The 14,458-nt window shown below is 36.0% G+C and overlaps 2 protein-coding genes across 4 annotated transcripts; one reads left to right on the forward strand and one right to left on the reverse strand.

Moving 5' to 3' along the window:
• Nucleotides 1-4,880: 4,880 nt before the first annotated feature.
• LOC112295091 (ATP synthase subunit gamma, mitochondrial) lies at nucleotides 4,881-6,632 on the forward strand. The gene has a single exon (XM_024546265.3). The coding sequence runs from the start codon at nucleotides 5,020-5,022 to the stop codon at nucleotides 6,025-6,027; it is 1,008 nt and encodes a 335-aa protein (XP_024402033.1). The 5' UTR covers nucleotides 4,881-5,019; the 3' UTR covers nucleotides 6,028-6,632.
• Nucleotides 6,633-7,158: 526 nt separating this feature from the next.
• On the reverse strand, nucleotides 7,159-11,399 carry LOC112295090 (pentatricopeptide repeat-containing protein At1g80270, mitochondrial). Of its 3 annotated transcripts, XM_024546263.3 has the most exons (5): nucleotides 11,165-11,399; nucleotides 10,354-10,404; nucleotides 10,018-10,080; nucleotides 9,216-9,723; nucleotides 7,159-9,003 (listed from the first exon to the last, which is right to left on the reverse strand). In XM_024546263.3, the coding sequence occupies exons 3-5, from the start codon at nucleotides 10,059-10,061 to the stop codon at nucleotides 7,720-7,722; spliced, it is 1,836 nt and encodes a 611-aa protein (XP_024402031.1). In that variant the 5' UTR covers nucleotides 10,062-10,080; nucleotides 10,354-10,404; nucleotides 11,165-11,399; the 3' UTR covers nucleotides 7,159-7,719. The 3 variants fall into 3 exon arrangements, with proteins under 3 accessions (XP_024402031.1, XP_024402032.1, XP_024402030.1); XM_024546264.3 differs by lacking the exon at nucleotides 10,354-10,404 and having other exon boundaries at nucleotides 10,018-10,075; XM_024546262.3 differs by lacking the exon at nucleotides 10,354-10,404.
• Between the last annotated feature and the right edge of the window lie 3,059 nt (nucleotides 11,400-14,458).

A 14,458-nucleotide genomic window follows, 5' to 3' on the forward strand; every position in this document is an offset into this window, starting at 1 on the left:
AAATCTTTGATTATTATAGTTCATTGGAGTTGCTTCCATTTATACGAGTCCAATATCTTCTAAAATTTGTTTTAGCCAAATTGCTTCTATTACACCATGACTTGCTGCCATGTATTCTACATCCATTGTGGACCTTGTAACTGTTGGTTGTTTCTTGTAATTCCATGAGATTGCTCCCACTCCAACAAAAAACACATATCTTGTTGTTGATCTTCTATCATTTGCATCTTCAACCCAATCTGCATCACAATAACCATGTAATGCAATATTATTCCTTCCAAGACACAATTTGAAGTTTAAAGTGTCTTTTAAGTACTTTATGATTCTTTTGATGGTTGCCCAATGGATTAGTCCAGTCTTTTATATGTGTTGACTCACAACACTCATCGCATATGCAAGATCCATCTTTATGCCAACCATTGCATACATGAGTGAGCCTACTATTGCCTTACATGAAATATCTTTCATTTCATCTTCAACTTCAACAAATTCCTCATTTGTGAGCTTCATCAATTTCAAGTTGGCTTCAAAAGGTATTCCAATAGGCTTACAATCTTCCATATTGAATCATTTCAACACTTCTTTAATGTACTTACTTTGGCTCATTGTAATAGTCTTGTTACCTTGATCTCTTACAATTTCTACTCCTAAACAATAGTAGAGTTCTCTCAAGTCACTCATCTCATATTCTTCCTCTAACTTTGCCTTCAACCAATCCATTTTTTCCATAGTATTACTTAATATGATCAAATCATTAACATAGAGGATGACAATCAATAATAATTCATTTGATTGCATCATATACAAAGAATGTTCAGCCTCACTTCTTACAAATCCCTCATTCAAAAAGAATGTATCAATACGTTGGTATCATGCCTTTGATGATTATTTTAATCTATATAAAGATTTCTTCAACTTAGAAACAAGGTATTGTTTGTTATCTTCAATAAATCCTTGAGGTTCATCCATGTAGATGTCTTCTTCCAACTTTTCATTTAAGAAAGCCGTTGTCACATCTATTTGATGCATCTCTAATTCTATTGCTATCCCAATTGCTACAATGGTTCTAATGGTGGTGAATTTGGCCATAGGAATTAATGTCTCATTGAAATCAACACTATCAACTTGTGAATAGCCTTTGGCAATTAATCTTGCCTTATATCTCACAACATTATCCATTGCATCTCTTTTCATTCTAAATACCCTCTTACAACCAATTAAAGATCAATTTGGAAGAAGTTGGATCAATTTCCATGTTCTATTATCCATGAGTGATTTGTATTCATCTTCCATGGCCTTCTCTCACTTCATTGCATCTTACAAATTCAATAGATTAGCAAGAAAAGCAACATTGGCATGCTCTTTACTTACTTGAGGAAAGATATGGTTCTTCTACTATTTGTTAAGTTGTTTTCTATCTCTCAAAGGATATTTCTTTTTATTTGAAGAAGATTCATCTTGTTGCACTCCATACTTGCTTCCAAGCTTCTTCTTTCTTAAACTTTGTCTTTTCTCATTGAAAGACTAATACTCCTCATCATCATCAGCATCTTCAATATCTTGAACATCTTCATTGTTGGTCCTAGGAATTGTAGAGACTTCCTTCTTCATCTTCTTTGTCTCTTCATCTTCATTCATACCATCTTCATTGTCATCATCATCTTTTTTTTTTTTGCTAAAATTGAAGATGTATCTATAAACATACTATTACTCTCACTTGGACACATCTCTAAGTGTTTTTAAGCACTCACATGTTCTAAAAATTCTACATTACGACTTTTGATGATCTTCTTGGTATTCAAAACCATTAGCCTATATGCCTTGGTATCTTCACAATATTCAACAAACTCACATTTTTTACCTTTTGTATCAAATTTGGACCTCATACAATCTAATACCTTTGTATAGGCAATGCATCCAAAAGTCCTCATATATAAAATACAAGGTTTTCTCCCAATTCAAGCTTCATCAAGAGTTTTTGATATAAGTGCACTTAAAGGCCATATATTCTTTGTATACACTATTATTACTACAAATTTTATTCAATACTCAAATCCAAGGTTTTGTGCATCTCTACAATGATGCGATTTTCTCTTTCAACAACTTTATTTTGTTGTGGAATGTATAGAGTAGAGGCTTGTCTTGCAATACCTTGAATCTTCAAAAACTCATCAAAATGATTCAACATGTACTCACATCCATTATCCATGCACAATACCTTGATCTTGCAATCACATTGATTCTTCACAAGAGCCTTAAATTCCTTGAATCTAAAAAAACACTCACTCTTGCATTTGATGATATAAATCCATATCTTCCTTGAAAAATCATCAATGAATGTGAAAAAATACTATGCTCCTCCTATTGATGGTGTCTTCATAGGTCCACAAACATGCGAATGTATGATCTCCAACAACTTGCTAACATATGTTGTTACTCTACTTTGAAATGAGGTCCTTTATTGTTTGCCTTACATACAATCTTTACAAGCAAGTGTATTGGCATTATGGCTAAATTAACCAAGATCCATGCCACTTACTATGGATTGAAGTTCCTTCATGCTCTTGGCATTCAAATAACTAAGGTATCAATGCCAAATGCCAAACTTGTCTTGATCAAGTGGAAACTTAGCAAATGTAGCCACTTCAATTCTATTCACCTTCTTGTACTTGATGAAGTAAAGGTTGTCATTTCTAAAGCCCTTGGCAACATCATTTCCATCCAATGTCTTTAAAAAGCACCCATTCTTATCAAATTGTACCTTACAATCATATGAAACTAATTTACTCACCAAAAAGAAGTTTTTCTTGATTTTGGATACATACAAGACATCCTTCAATCTAATCTTCCTTGTTTGTCTTCTCTTAACAATCTCTACTACAATGGAGCCTGTTCCAATAGCTTGTACCATACCATTGTCTCTCATAAAGATATTTGTTGCTGAAATTTCTTCATAAGAATCAAATGAATACTTGTATGGTGTCATATGCTTGGTGGCACTTGAATCAACAATCCACTTGGATATGGCAGCCATAGAGGTGGCTTCACTTGCCATGAATGCAAAATAATCTCCTCCAAATTGTTCATGTACATTGTTGGCACTTTCTCTATCTCTTTTTTTGGCCTTGTAGCAATTTTGTGCAAAATCATTTGGTTTTTTAGAAATGAAGCAAATTTTGACATTACCTCATTGATATGAAATGTTGTCCTTGCTTTGACGTGAGTATAATATTGAATCTTCACTTTGAAGCTCTTTTTCTTTCTTCTTACTTACTTCATGGACAAGTCTTGCCATCACATACTTCATTGTAAGTCCTTCAACTGGATGGATTCCAATGCCACAATGACATAGTTGTAGGATTTGAAAAGATTCATCAGCTAGGTCATGACAATATCACCCTCTTTTATAAACTTGTCAATAATTGTTGTTGATTTATAAGATCCTTTACCTTATTGACATGAGCCATGAGATCTTCACTTTCTTCTATCTTACAAGTGAAGAACTTCCTCCTTATGAAGATGATGTTCGACAAGTTCTTGCTCTCATATATGTTGCAAAGAGTCTTTCATGCTTCTACTGGTCTTGTGTAAGAGACGATGTGAGAAAAGTTGAATTCATCCAAATTGGTGGCAATTATGCCAAAAGCCTTCTTTTTATGTCTTTTCAAGTCCTTCCTATCCTTAGCATGTGCATGTATGCTTGGAGCCTCTTCACTTTCATCTACAATGCCTTAAAGGTCCAAAGATGCCAACAAAAGTTTTATTTTGACCTTCAAATTGTAGAAATTCTCTGCTCTAAACTTTTCAACCACTCTTAAACCTTCACCGTCACTAGAAGCCATATCTAAAAAAGGTTCTATTCAAAAATATCAAAAAAAAAGAATCACTATGAGCTTGAAATCACCAAAATAATTTTACACTTGTAGAATCTGATAATGCCTTCTTGTGAATAAATGAGTACTTTCTCACTCAAAATACTCTCAGCTTAAGCTGTGAAGCTTCTAACAAGTATGTGTACTCCAATAAACCTCATTATCATGAACTCTCACTCTTTGGAATCAATTATTTCACTATATACACAAAATAGGTGAAAGAACATCAGCAAAACAAAGGACACTATCAAGATCTTTCTGTAACGTCTTAAACTCTCAATCTTAGGAGATAAGAACTTACAAAGCAATGTTAAAGATCTATAAGATCAAAGTCAACACATCTTCATGCCCAAAATACAAGTTTAAATTTTAGAAATCATAACATCAACAAACACCATAAGATCTTTTCCACACAACTACAACTACAAGAGAATGACAATAATTTACTTGAATGGCACAACAAAGTATGTGTGGGCCCATAACATATTGAAGACATATAACAAGCAAGATACAAGTAAGTAGAAATCAATAAGATTGCACACAAGAGAAGTATAGAATGAGATACCTCTCACTTCCAACATCCTTTACTTATAAGTGGAGTTTACATCTATTATGACTAAACTTCATCTTCATCCATCTTTACTTCATCCAATAAAACCCTATCCGCCACCTTAGTTACTTCCCTTCACCTTTTTGCTACCTTTTGACCATTATCATTAAGATTACCTAAAGTAATACTTACTTACTTTATCATACCTATAGTAATACTTATTTACTTTAACAACTATAATTTTATCAAAAGAGGTTGAAATTGATTCTCCATGTAAATAAGATTCACAATAGTTTTCTACAATATGTAGATTTTAACCCCCGGATTAAGGATTCAACGTGATTTTATTAGTTAAAAGTGAACGAATGAATAATCCATACTCGTGCAAACAGTCCAGTCACCGGCTGGAGGCAATCATCTGAACGGTGCGAACTGGATGGTGCCGGTGAGAAGTCTACCGCGACGGGCCGATCCGGTGACATGTCCACATTCCTTTTGCGAGGAGGCTGGTGTGAAGGGCGTGGTGTGTCTGAGCCGTTGTAAACCCTAAAGCTTGCTCTGGGAATTGCAGCTCCAAGCTCGCACTGGATCGCAGAGATGGCCACAGGGGCTGCGCGCCGGGGCGGATGGCGTATCGCGAAGCAGTTTTCGGAGAGATTGACGCTGTCTTCGTCGTTGGGGGTGCAGAATGGGGGTGGTTCCGTGGGAATGCAAGGTCTGGGGGCGACTAACGAGGTGGCGCCCTTCGGAGCGAGGGCCGCCTCCAACCAGGCTGTGCGCAACCGGATGCGCTCCGTGAAGAACATCCAAAAGATTACCATGGCTATGAAGATGGTTGCCGCGTCGAAGCTGAGGACAGTGCAGGTGAAGGCGGAGAATTCGCGGGGTTTGTTTCAGCCATTCACAGCTTTGCTAGGAGACGCGCCTGCTGTGATGGGGAACAAAACGCTCGTGGTCACCTTGTCTACTGATAAGGGCTTGTGCGGGGGTATCAACTCTACAGTGGTGAAGTACTCGCGTTCGCTGATGAAGTTGAATCAGTTGCATGGCGAGGGTTATGATACGAAGTTCGTGATTGTGGGGGACAAGGGGAAGGCACAGTTGCAGCGGGAGTACAAGAAGCTCATTAGTACGTACATTACCGAGACGCAGAAGGTGGCGATCAATTTCACGCAGTGCGCCATGATCGCCGACGAGATCATTAAATCCTGCGAGTATGATGTCATCAAGGTGGTCTACAACAAGTTCAATTCCGCTGTTTCTTTTCTGCCTACTGTAGCGACATTGCTCTCTCCGGAGATGTTAGCCGGGGAAGAAGCTCAGAAAATCGGTAATCTAGAGTCTTACGAGACAGAGGGAGCCGAAACCCAGGGAGAAGTTCTTCAGAATCTTGCTGAATTCCAGTTGGCATCTGTGCTTTACAATGCCATGCTTGAGAATGCGACCAGTGAGATGGGAGCACGTATGTCCGCCATGGACAGCTCTACCCGTAACGCTGGTGAGGTGCTCGATCGTTTGACTCTCAGTTACAACAGGTCGCGACAAGCCTCCATTACGACGGAACTTATCGAAATTATTTCTGGTGCTGCTGCATTGGAGGGTTAGGTTCATTCGGATTATTGGTTAGAAGTACCCGAGTTTTTTTGCAGTTCGATAGCGGCGTACCAGGTTTTCCACCTGACTATCTAGTTTCTTGGTATTTATGTTACGGCAGCAGTTCGGAAGGTTTTCTTTTCAACAATTGTTCATGGGAGCATGTGTGTCCTATCATGTGCGTCTCTGCTGTTGGAGCTTCGACTCCAGTGTAGGGTTCAAGTGCCGTCCTGGCATTGAGATATATGAGCTGGTCGGAGTGAACCTTCCGAGAGAGAAGCAACCAAAAGTTGATGTCGAGGTCCGGACGTATGCTGCTAGTTTATAATCGTGCAGTCTGTTGTAGGTCGAGAAGATCACCGCTTGAATGTTGATAGTGGATATCGTACGTGTTGCTTGCGACTGTGCTGCAAAGCATGAATGGACGTTGAAGAAGCAAGGTTTTGTGGATTTAGGATGGATGTAGATGCCGTTTCTCATGGTAATAAGAATAATTAGTGTACTACCAACTGTTGGTAGTAGCCCATCAACAGAGAATACGAAATGCTGCATGTTGCAATTAAACCACTAGCATTAAGTTGCATTTTTTTAATTTTAAATTTGGACGTTAATGAGCATATGAAGTTCACTAGCCAGGTGTGCTAGCCTGGTTGTTCCAAATTTTTTATATGGTTTCGTGCCACGCTCCAATTTAAGGGAATTGTTATGAAGAACTTGTCCAGTGGGACATGCATGTGAGGCAATTTCAGCCACTTTGATGTTGGTCAGCAATTGTGCTGTAAGGTTTTACGCGAACGTAATATCTGCTCTAGCTTCAATGCAAATTTGACCACCCATGTATCTTCTGATCTTTGTGTATCAGAGTGTCTTTCAAAGTAAATATTGAAAATGTTTAAGAAATGTAACATCTTTATCACATTCGGTTTACTGAAAATACGTGACACTGGGCTATTCCACTGACCCATGAAGCTTAATGAATCCCAATTGAATCTTCTTTAACATGAAGTAACGTCATCCGCACTCGCACATAGCAGCGCCCAACCGATTTATGAAACCAAAAGTAATGAAATGGAGTAAACACATCCTACGGATTTTGTTTAACAGCTTAAAACCAAAACCAATAAGAACTTAGAAATTATCAGGTTTCCAGGACAATTCAAACTCCTAATTTTCCATTTTTAGAAAAAGAAGATTCAGGGTCTGTATTGGATATTAAGTTCCGAGAAATATGGACATGGAAGAATTTATACTTAGAACGCATATATCTCGCCCCCTCCCGAAACATCTCTATACCAATACTGGCTAAACAAAACCTGGTCGGGAAATCAACCTCATACTAAACACTAGGAATCGGGGTGTTGGGATATCCAACAAAACTTAAGGGAATAGTTCCCAAGGGTTGTTGCTATGAAGTAAATGATCAACTGTGCTTGCCTACTGGACAAGCCTATGCTACTGAAGCCTAATGCAAATTCCAAATTGATCCTCTCTGCATACCCGAATGGTAAGCTCTCATACACAAGAGTCAGTTCTCATTCAAGGACTGCATATAACGTTCATGAAAAGACATACCTCCCATTCAGCTGAAAGATATTCAGGTCTCAGGAACTAGGCTTAGCCATGCAATCCTGATAAAATTGGGACGTACCTAGCCTTTCAAGGCACAAAAGGGCTCAGGCAGGATACGAAATAACCAAAGTACAGTTACGCAACGACTTCAGGTTGAGCTGAGGCCTCAGGGACTTCCTCTCGTTGTCCTGTTTGTTGCCGTAACAAACTAAGCGTTTCATCATTAGGAACGAGTTTGTCGGTGGACATCCGATGCAAAAATCCAAGAGCTGGCACACGGCTGTTTATGTAGGCCTTCAGAAGTATATTATAAACCTGAATGTTAAGCCTTGGGTATGCTTTCTTAATCTCTTGGAATTGTTGTTCAGCATTGACCACGTTACCCCTCTCTGCAAATGCATCTAAAACAGCAACTAAAGTCTCAAACCAGGGCTTGCTCCGACCCTGCTTAGGGTCTACAAGAGCCTCTTTCATGGCTGCCACTGCTTTGTCGAGTTGATCCGTCTTCAGGTACCCAGTCACTAGGTGGTGATATGTGATAGCGTTTTTCTTTCGGCCCAATTTCTCCATATCATCCATTAGCTTCTCCGCTTTATCCATCAAACCCTGCCTAGTATATGCACTCAGTAGTGAGTTGAACTGACGGCTTAAAATTAATCCCTTCGATTGGCTCATAACTTCATATAGCTCCTCTGCCTTCTCAACCATACCCAGCTTCCCAAATGCTTCAATGACTGTTATGTAACTCCTGTTTGAAACGATAGGGCCACTCTTGACTTTCTCCCAAACCCGTTCAACCCCGTCCACATCACCAACAGCACCATACTGCGAAATAAGGATATCATATGCAGAGCGATTTCTGAAGATGTCCCCTTCTTCCATCTCCTTCAGATAAACCTTGGCCTTCTCTAGTAGTCCGGCGTGAACACAGGCAGTCGCTAGGGTGCCAAACGTCGCTGCATCTGCCTTCACATTCTCATCAGCCTTTAATTCCTCGAATATTTTCTCCATCCCCTCAATGTCACCACTCCTAGATTTTACATCCATCAAAATGTTGTAGGTATACACATCCTTTGGGACCCCATGTGCTTTCATATCTTCCAAAATTTCAGGTAGTTTGTTCTCCATCCCTTTCCGTTTGTACAGCAACATCATCTGGTTAAAAGAAAACGGCAGGGTGAGGAGACCTGTGCTCTTTAGCTTCTCCAACAAAGCCCCGGCTTTCTGTGCCATTTGATGATCCACATAATTCTTCAAAAGGGTGTGGTAAGCAAGCTCCGTCTTGAACTCGGGAGGGGAATTTTCCAGCAACTGCTCAGCAACCGTGAATTGTTTCATTTTCGACTTAAGATCAATTCGAACGATGTTATCTGCCAACTCCCACTTGGTACCCTTTTCTAGTGCCATCCAATCGGATATCTGCAGGAAGTGATGCAACTATGAGACAAGCTGAACATGCCCAACAATTTAATGAGGATATAGCTTAGGTGAAAAAAACGCCAATAATATTTTGATTGCGCGGAAATTTAAATATGCCTCAAAAAAGGTTTTGAGACGTAGTGATGACAATCTGTTTATCTTAAAGCATATCATATAGATGAATTGCTCATGATATCGGACAGGAAGCTCACCTCCATAGCTTGTTTGTAACGCTGCCGGCGTCTCAGACGAATCAAAATAGTAACCAGTACGTGCTTATCAAGAACATATCCCTCGTTCAACCACTCCTTAATAAGGGGCACAACCGACTTTTGTGGTCCCTGTTTCACACTTTCAATTTTTTTCCACAACGCTCGCTGGCTCTTGATTCTTTCCTCATCCCATGCTTCACTTCCAGATGCAGAGTCCTCTAAAGCACCTTCTACAGCCTTTCCAATACTAAACCCATCCGTGTTGTCATCCGCTTCATTCTCAACGTCGGGAACTTCTTCTGGTTTTCCTTCCTCTACTCCCGCATCTGATTGAACTTGGGTGGAGAGTGATCGAAAGCCAGTTTGCTCTGGAAACCACGAACTGTATCCAACTCTAATCTGACCGGGTACAGCACTTTCGAGCATCCCAAACGTCGACGGTGAGTACTTCGACACTCTATGTGGATATTCTCCATTGATAAATTTTCGCCCCGAACTTCGCCCGGCTCTACAAAACATTACCAATAATGTCATGAAATCCCCTGAAAATATGTTGTTAACTGAGAATTAAAGATTTGAGGGAACCAAAGAAACCACAAAGACAGGGAAATTTCATCAAAACAGCTAAGACGTGTACAGATGAACGCTAACCGGACTCATCACATCCTAGCAGTAGAATTATCACGCCAAATAACGCTTTAAGACATTCTTACACAAAATTAATTAGTAGAGATGGCCTTGAAGCTAACCACATACGAACGTGTAAAGAACAAGAGGAAGAGGTAAAAATAAACAAACTGACCGCTGCAAGTAAGCAGCACGTGCTGCTCTCCAAACTTTCGACATTGACCCACTTCAACCTGTTCTGCAATTCAAAGTACGAATGATATTAGTGAAGAGATAGGCATAAAGCGCAGTCTCAGTGCTTACAGGAGGGACTGCGTAGGGCTTCACCCACGCACAACCAAGCGAAGTAATAGAGAAACATGCTAAAGTAACTGGTAATAACTAGGGCCCCAAACAAGCGTTCCAAAAAAATACGAGGGGGAAGTGATCTGTTGAAAATTGTGGAGAACTGTAAACGGTAACCATTGAGACAACAGTGAACAGTTACCGCCTCACAATATATTCCACTCACATTTTCCTCCCTTTCTCACGCACCAGAAGCTTTATTAGACCTAGCATTAACCTGCATCTCCATTCAACGAACACGCAATACTAATTGCATGGTTAGACGCGTCTACGTAATCTCATCACTAACCAATAGAAGTCCAACCCCAAGCTTCACTCCTGTGTTCAGCTGCGTAAAGAATCATGTACTGAATGAAGAAGAATTCATTTATTGATGTTAATTACAGTAACTTTTATAACCATGAATCTGATGTCCGTGAATTATTTTATGAAGAATAGGCATCGTTTTGGGCTACTCCCTAAAACCTCCCATCATGCAACTACCCTTCCCACAGGGAAAAATGAGGAATGAAAATAATAGAAAAACAAAATGGGCGCTAGAATCAGCACGTCTAAAATTTTACGAATCCGAAAGCACTTGCAAAGCAAACTTGAAAACTTCAAAAATGTCATTTCGAAAAAGAAATACTACTCTAATACTAAACCATGGTTAGAGTTCATATCAAAACCCCCCGTCTCGATTTCCCAAATCTACAGAATGAGATAAAATTGCACGCGGTTATTTATTTTATTTTTTAAGAATGCAAAGAGTTACTAAATTCTCAGCGCAACCCTTGCTTAGATTATCCTCCAAATACAATACCCTTAAACCCTAAACCCTTGGCCATGGAGCCTGATTTTGAGAATCGCGAGAGAAGTGCAAAGCAGCAACACCCATACAAATTGCAACCACTGAAAGAACAAAAAATCTCCGATCGCAAGCTGAAAAATAATTAAATAAATAAAAACACCCCCTAAACCCAGCAGAAAACTCAAACCTTGCTTCTCCGAAGAATTGACCGGAAGATGCTGCAACCCTCGGGAAAAGAGGATTATGGAGCGCTGAATGAGACGATCGCGCACATCGATGCAGAGGAAACAAAACCTAAACAGGAACAAGGAAACTGCAAATGTGGGTACTCACTACCCGAGACGATCTGCGGTGCTGAAATGCGGGTGCAAGTGAGGACCCATCACACAGAAAACAAACGAGAGAAAGTAAGGAGCAGCCAAGTTCTATTTGGCAAAACCCTAAAAGGCCTGTCCGAGTGGATTCGGCAGTCAGTCAGTCAATCACAGTCAGTCAGTGAGTGAGACTAATTTGTTGTATCCAGGATGAATTTTCATAGATATTTATCGAAGTCAAGAAGAATTAAGTCAAAATAACTATCATGACTCTACAAAAGTGGGTGGGATCAAATCTCGACTGTAAAATTCCAACCTCGTCTGAATGAAATTTGTTCCTTACAGTGTCAAAAAGAAAGAAAAATAAAATGAATTAGATCAAAAATAAAATAAAAAATAAAAAAATGAGTGGGTGAGTAAGTTTACACTGGTGATGAGAATGGTGAGTCTTTAGTGAGGATAATGAACAAAGAGAGAGAATAGTTTCTATTAATTAACATTTGGGTTCTAATGTGTAACTTCGTGCATGACAAAGCTCTCACTGACCCACACTAATTATAATCTCCTAACTCAATCTAGAAAGTGAGTTTGCCCTCTAAACTAGGGAGACAATTAGCAAGGGCAAAAAATCTTGTGGAATGTTAAATGTCACCTTTGTGGATGCTAATAATGTGTTAGGTGCCATCCATCTCCAAGATATAAGTTTAGAGATTGTTTTGACAAAACACTCACTTCCTATCTATAATTTTTAATATGAGAATTTTCTTTTGGGTCTAAACAAGATTACACAAAGTTATACCAAGATACATGAGTTTAAAGTTGAATTATATATTGTGTCTAATACACTACAATGTATGTATATATATACATATATACATATATATAGTACAATGTGAAAATAATTCTCATAAATTTTTAAAATAAAAATAAATTTTCAAAATTTATATTAAGATTAATATTGATATTAGAGAGTAGAAAGAGAGGGATATGTAATAAAGGATAGATTGTCAACAATCTTGCATATTAAACTTTACATTAAATAAGCACAAAAATAACTATTATTGAGTTGGAGTCATGTACAAATTTTTGTAAAATAAGTAATTTAGTTTATTTTTCAATTATTATATTTTTTCACATAGAATTCTATTGTAGATGAATAATATTATTATATTTACTTAAATATTGCATTGGAACATATGCAATAATGTGATACAAGAGTTGCTCTTAGTAATAATTGCAAGGATAACAATGATGGAGCATCAATTACAATTCTAACAAAGCTCAAACAAACTGTAACAAAACTCAACATAATATTACATGAATAATACATTTCAATATTAGATTTTAAAGCTTAGTGTTTGTGTTTTTAAAACCAAGATATATTAACTTGAGATTCTTGCTGTTATATGAAATATGTGAAGCATGTGGTAAATCTTGTTATATCTAATATTAATTGTTTTTTTCTAAATAACATATAAAATTGATAAATTCCCCTCAATAAAAATATGTATTTAAGTTTTTTTTATTGGTAGTTGTACTTCATAGTTTTAGTTATAGTTTTTATTTTATAACTTATTGAATATTGTGCTATATATGTAGAATAGAATTATACATTACAATTATCTTTTTTCCATGGAAAAAAAGAAAAAGAAAAGAAACCAAGGAATATTGATCAAAAGTTTTAAATCCAAAATACATTTATCTAGTATTTAAGACACTATAATCATAGTATTTGTATGATTTTATTACACATGTATTAGCAAGAATGAACAACACATAAATTACTCTGTGTTTCTAGAATCTTTACATGATGCAAATAACATGAATAGTTGATAATACTCCAATTACACTATTTTTAATGTTAATTTTTAAAATTTTACATAACAATTAAAATGTTTATTATCTAAAATAGATTTAACTATATAAAAAAATCATATTATTTTTTTTGTTAATATACATTTCTTACAATAATCATGATCATATATTTCATATATTTAAACCATTAAATACATTTTATAGTGCTTAATTAGTAACTATCATATATTCATGTAGCTCTATTGGTATATCTAAATATATAAAATTCATGTCAAAGTAATATAGTTATTGTTAAAATTAAAAATTCTACATCTTTTTGTAATGTATAACTTTATACACCTCTCATTTTGAATACATAATAACCTTGTACTTTGATTTGTTTTGGTCACAATGCCCCATATTGAAAAAATAATCGATCTATTAAACCTTACAAAAATACATTAGCAATTTAAGTGTTTTTAAATTTATTTTGATTATATACTTTTGATGATACTAATGATAAATATTTTTTTCAATGCAATATTATATGTATGTATATGTATATATATATATATATATATATATATATATATACCCAATATTTTTAACGCATATATTATTTGAATTTTTTGATTAATTTATGCAATATTTTATGATGTAATATTGATTATTAAAAAAAATAATTAGGTCATATTAAAATAAATAATATTTTAAATATTATTTTAAGGCATCAAGAGTCTCTTCAAAGATTTTAGTAGCAAAAAAGTTCATTTGTTTTATTTTCTAAAAGAATGCTTTGATTTATGAAGTTTTTTGAAGAATATGCTTTTTAAAATCTAAATGGTTTATTAAATTTTTTTAGGAAATAATTCTTTCATTATTATTTTTTATAAATTCTAAAATTTATTAAAATTATATCCACAAATAATTTTTGAAATATTTTGTAATTCAAAATAAAGTAAAATAAAAAATGATGCTTTTACTTCTTCTAATTTTATATTATTTTTTGTGTATCATTTTTTATTGTTATTAATTTTTAATAATTGATTTGAATGAATGTGGTATTCTCGAAATCTTTGTAATAGTTTGAATTGTAATAGACGTGTAATATCTTGAGCAACAAATTATAATAATTTGGTTAAAAATCAACCAATAATAGCCTAATATTTACAAAGAGTAGAAATACCAACAAAGTAACTACTACAATAAATGAAGTTTTTAGCAAACAAAGATATTAATGCAATATTGTAAAACAACATTATTACAAATCAATAAAAATGCATTGTGTTATAATCAATATATTTGACAAAACTAATAGTTATTTTTTTTACATTTTATATTATTTTATGTTGTTTATTATTAAGAATACTATA

Source organism: Physcomitrium patens, chromosome 18, assembly GCF_059467195.1.
Source record: "Physcomitrium patens ecotype Gransden chromosome 18, ASM5946719v1, whole genome shotgun sequence".
Taxonomy (NCBI): Eukaryota; Viridiplantae; Streptophyta; class Bryopsida; order Funariales; family Funariaceae; genus Physcomitrium; species Physcomitrium patens.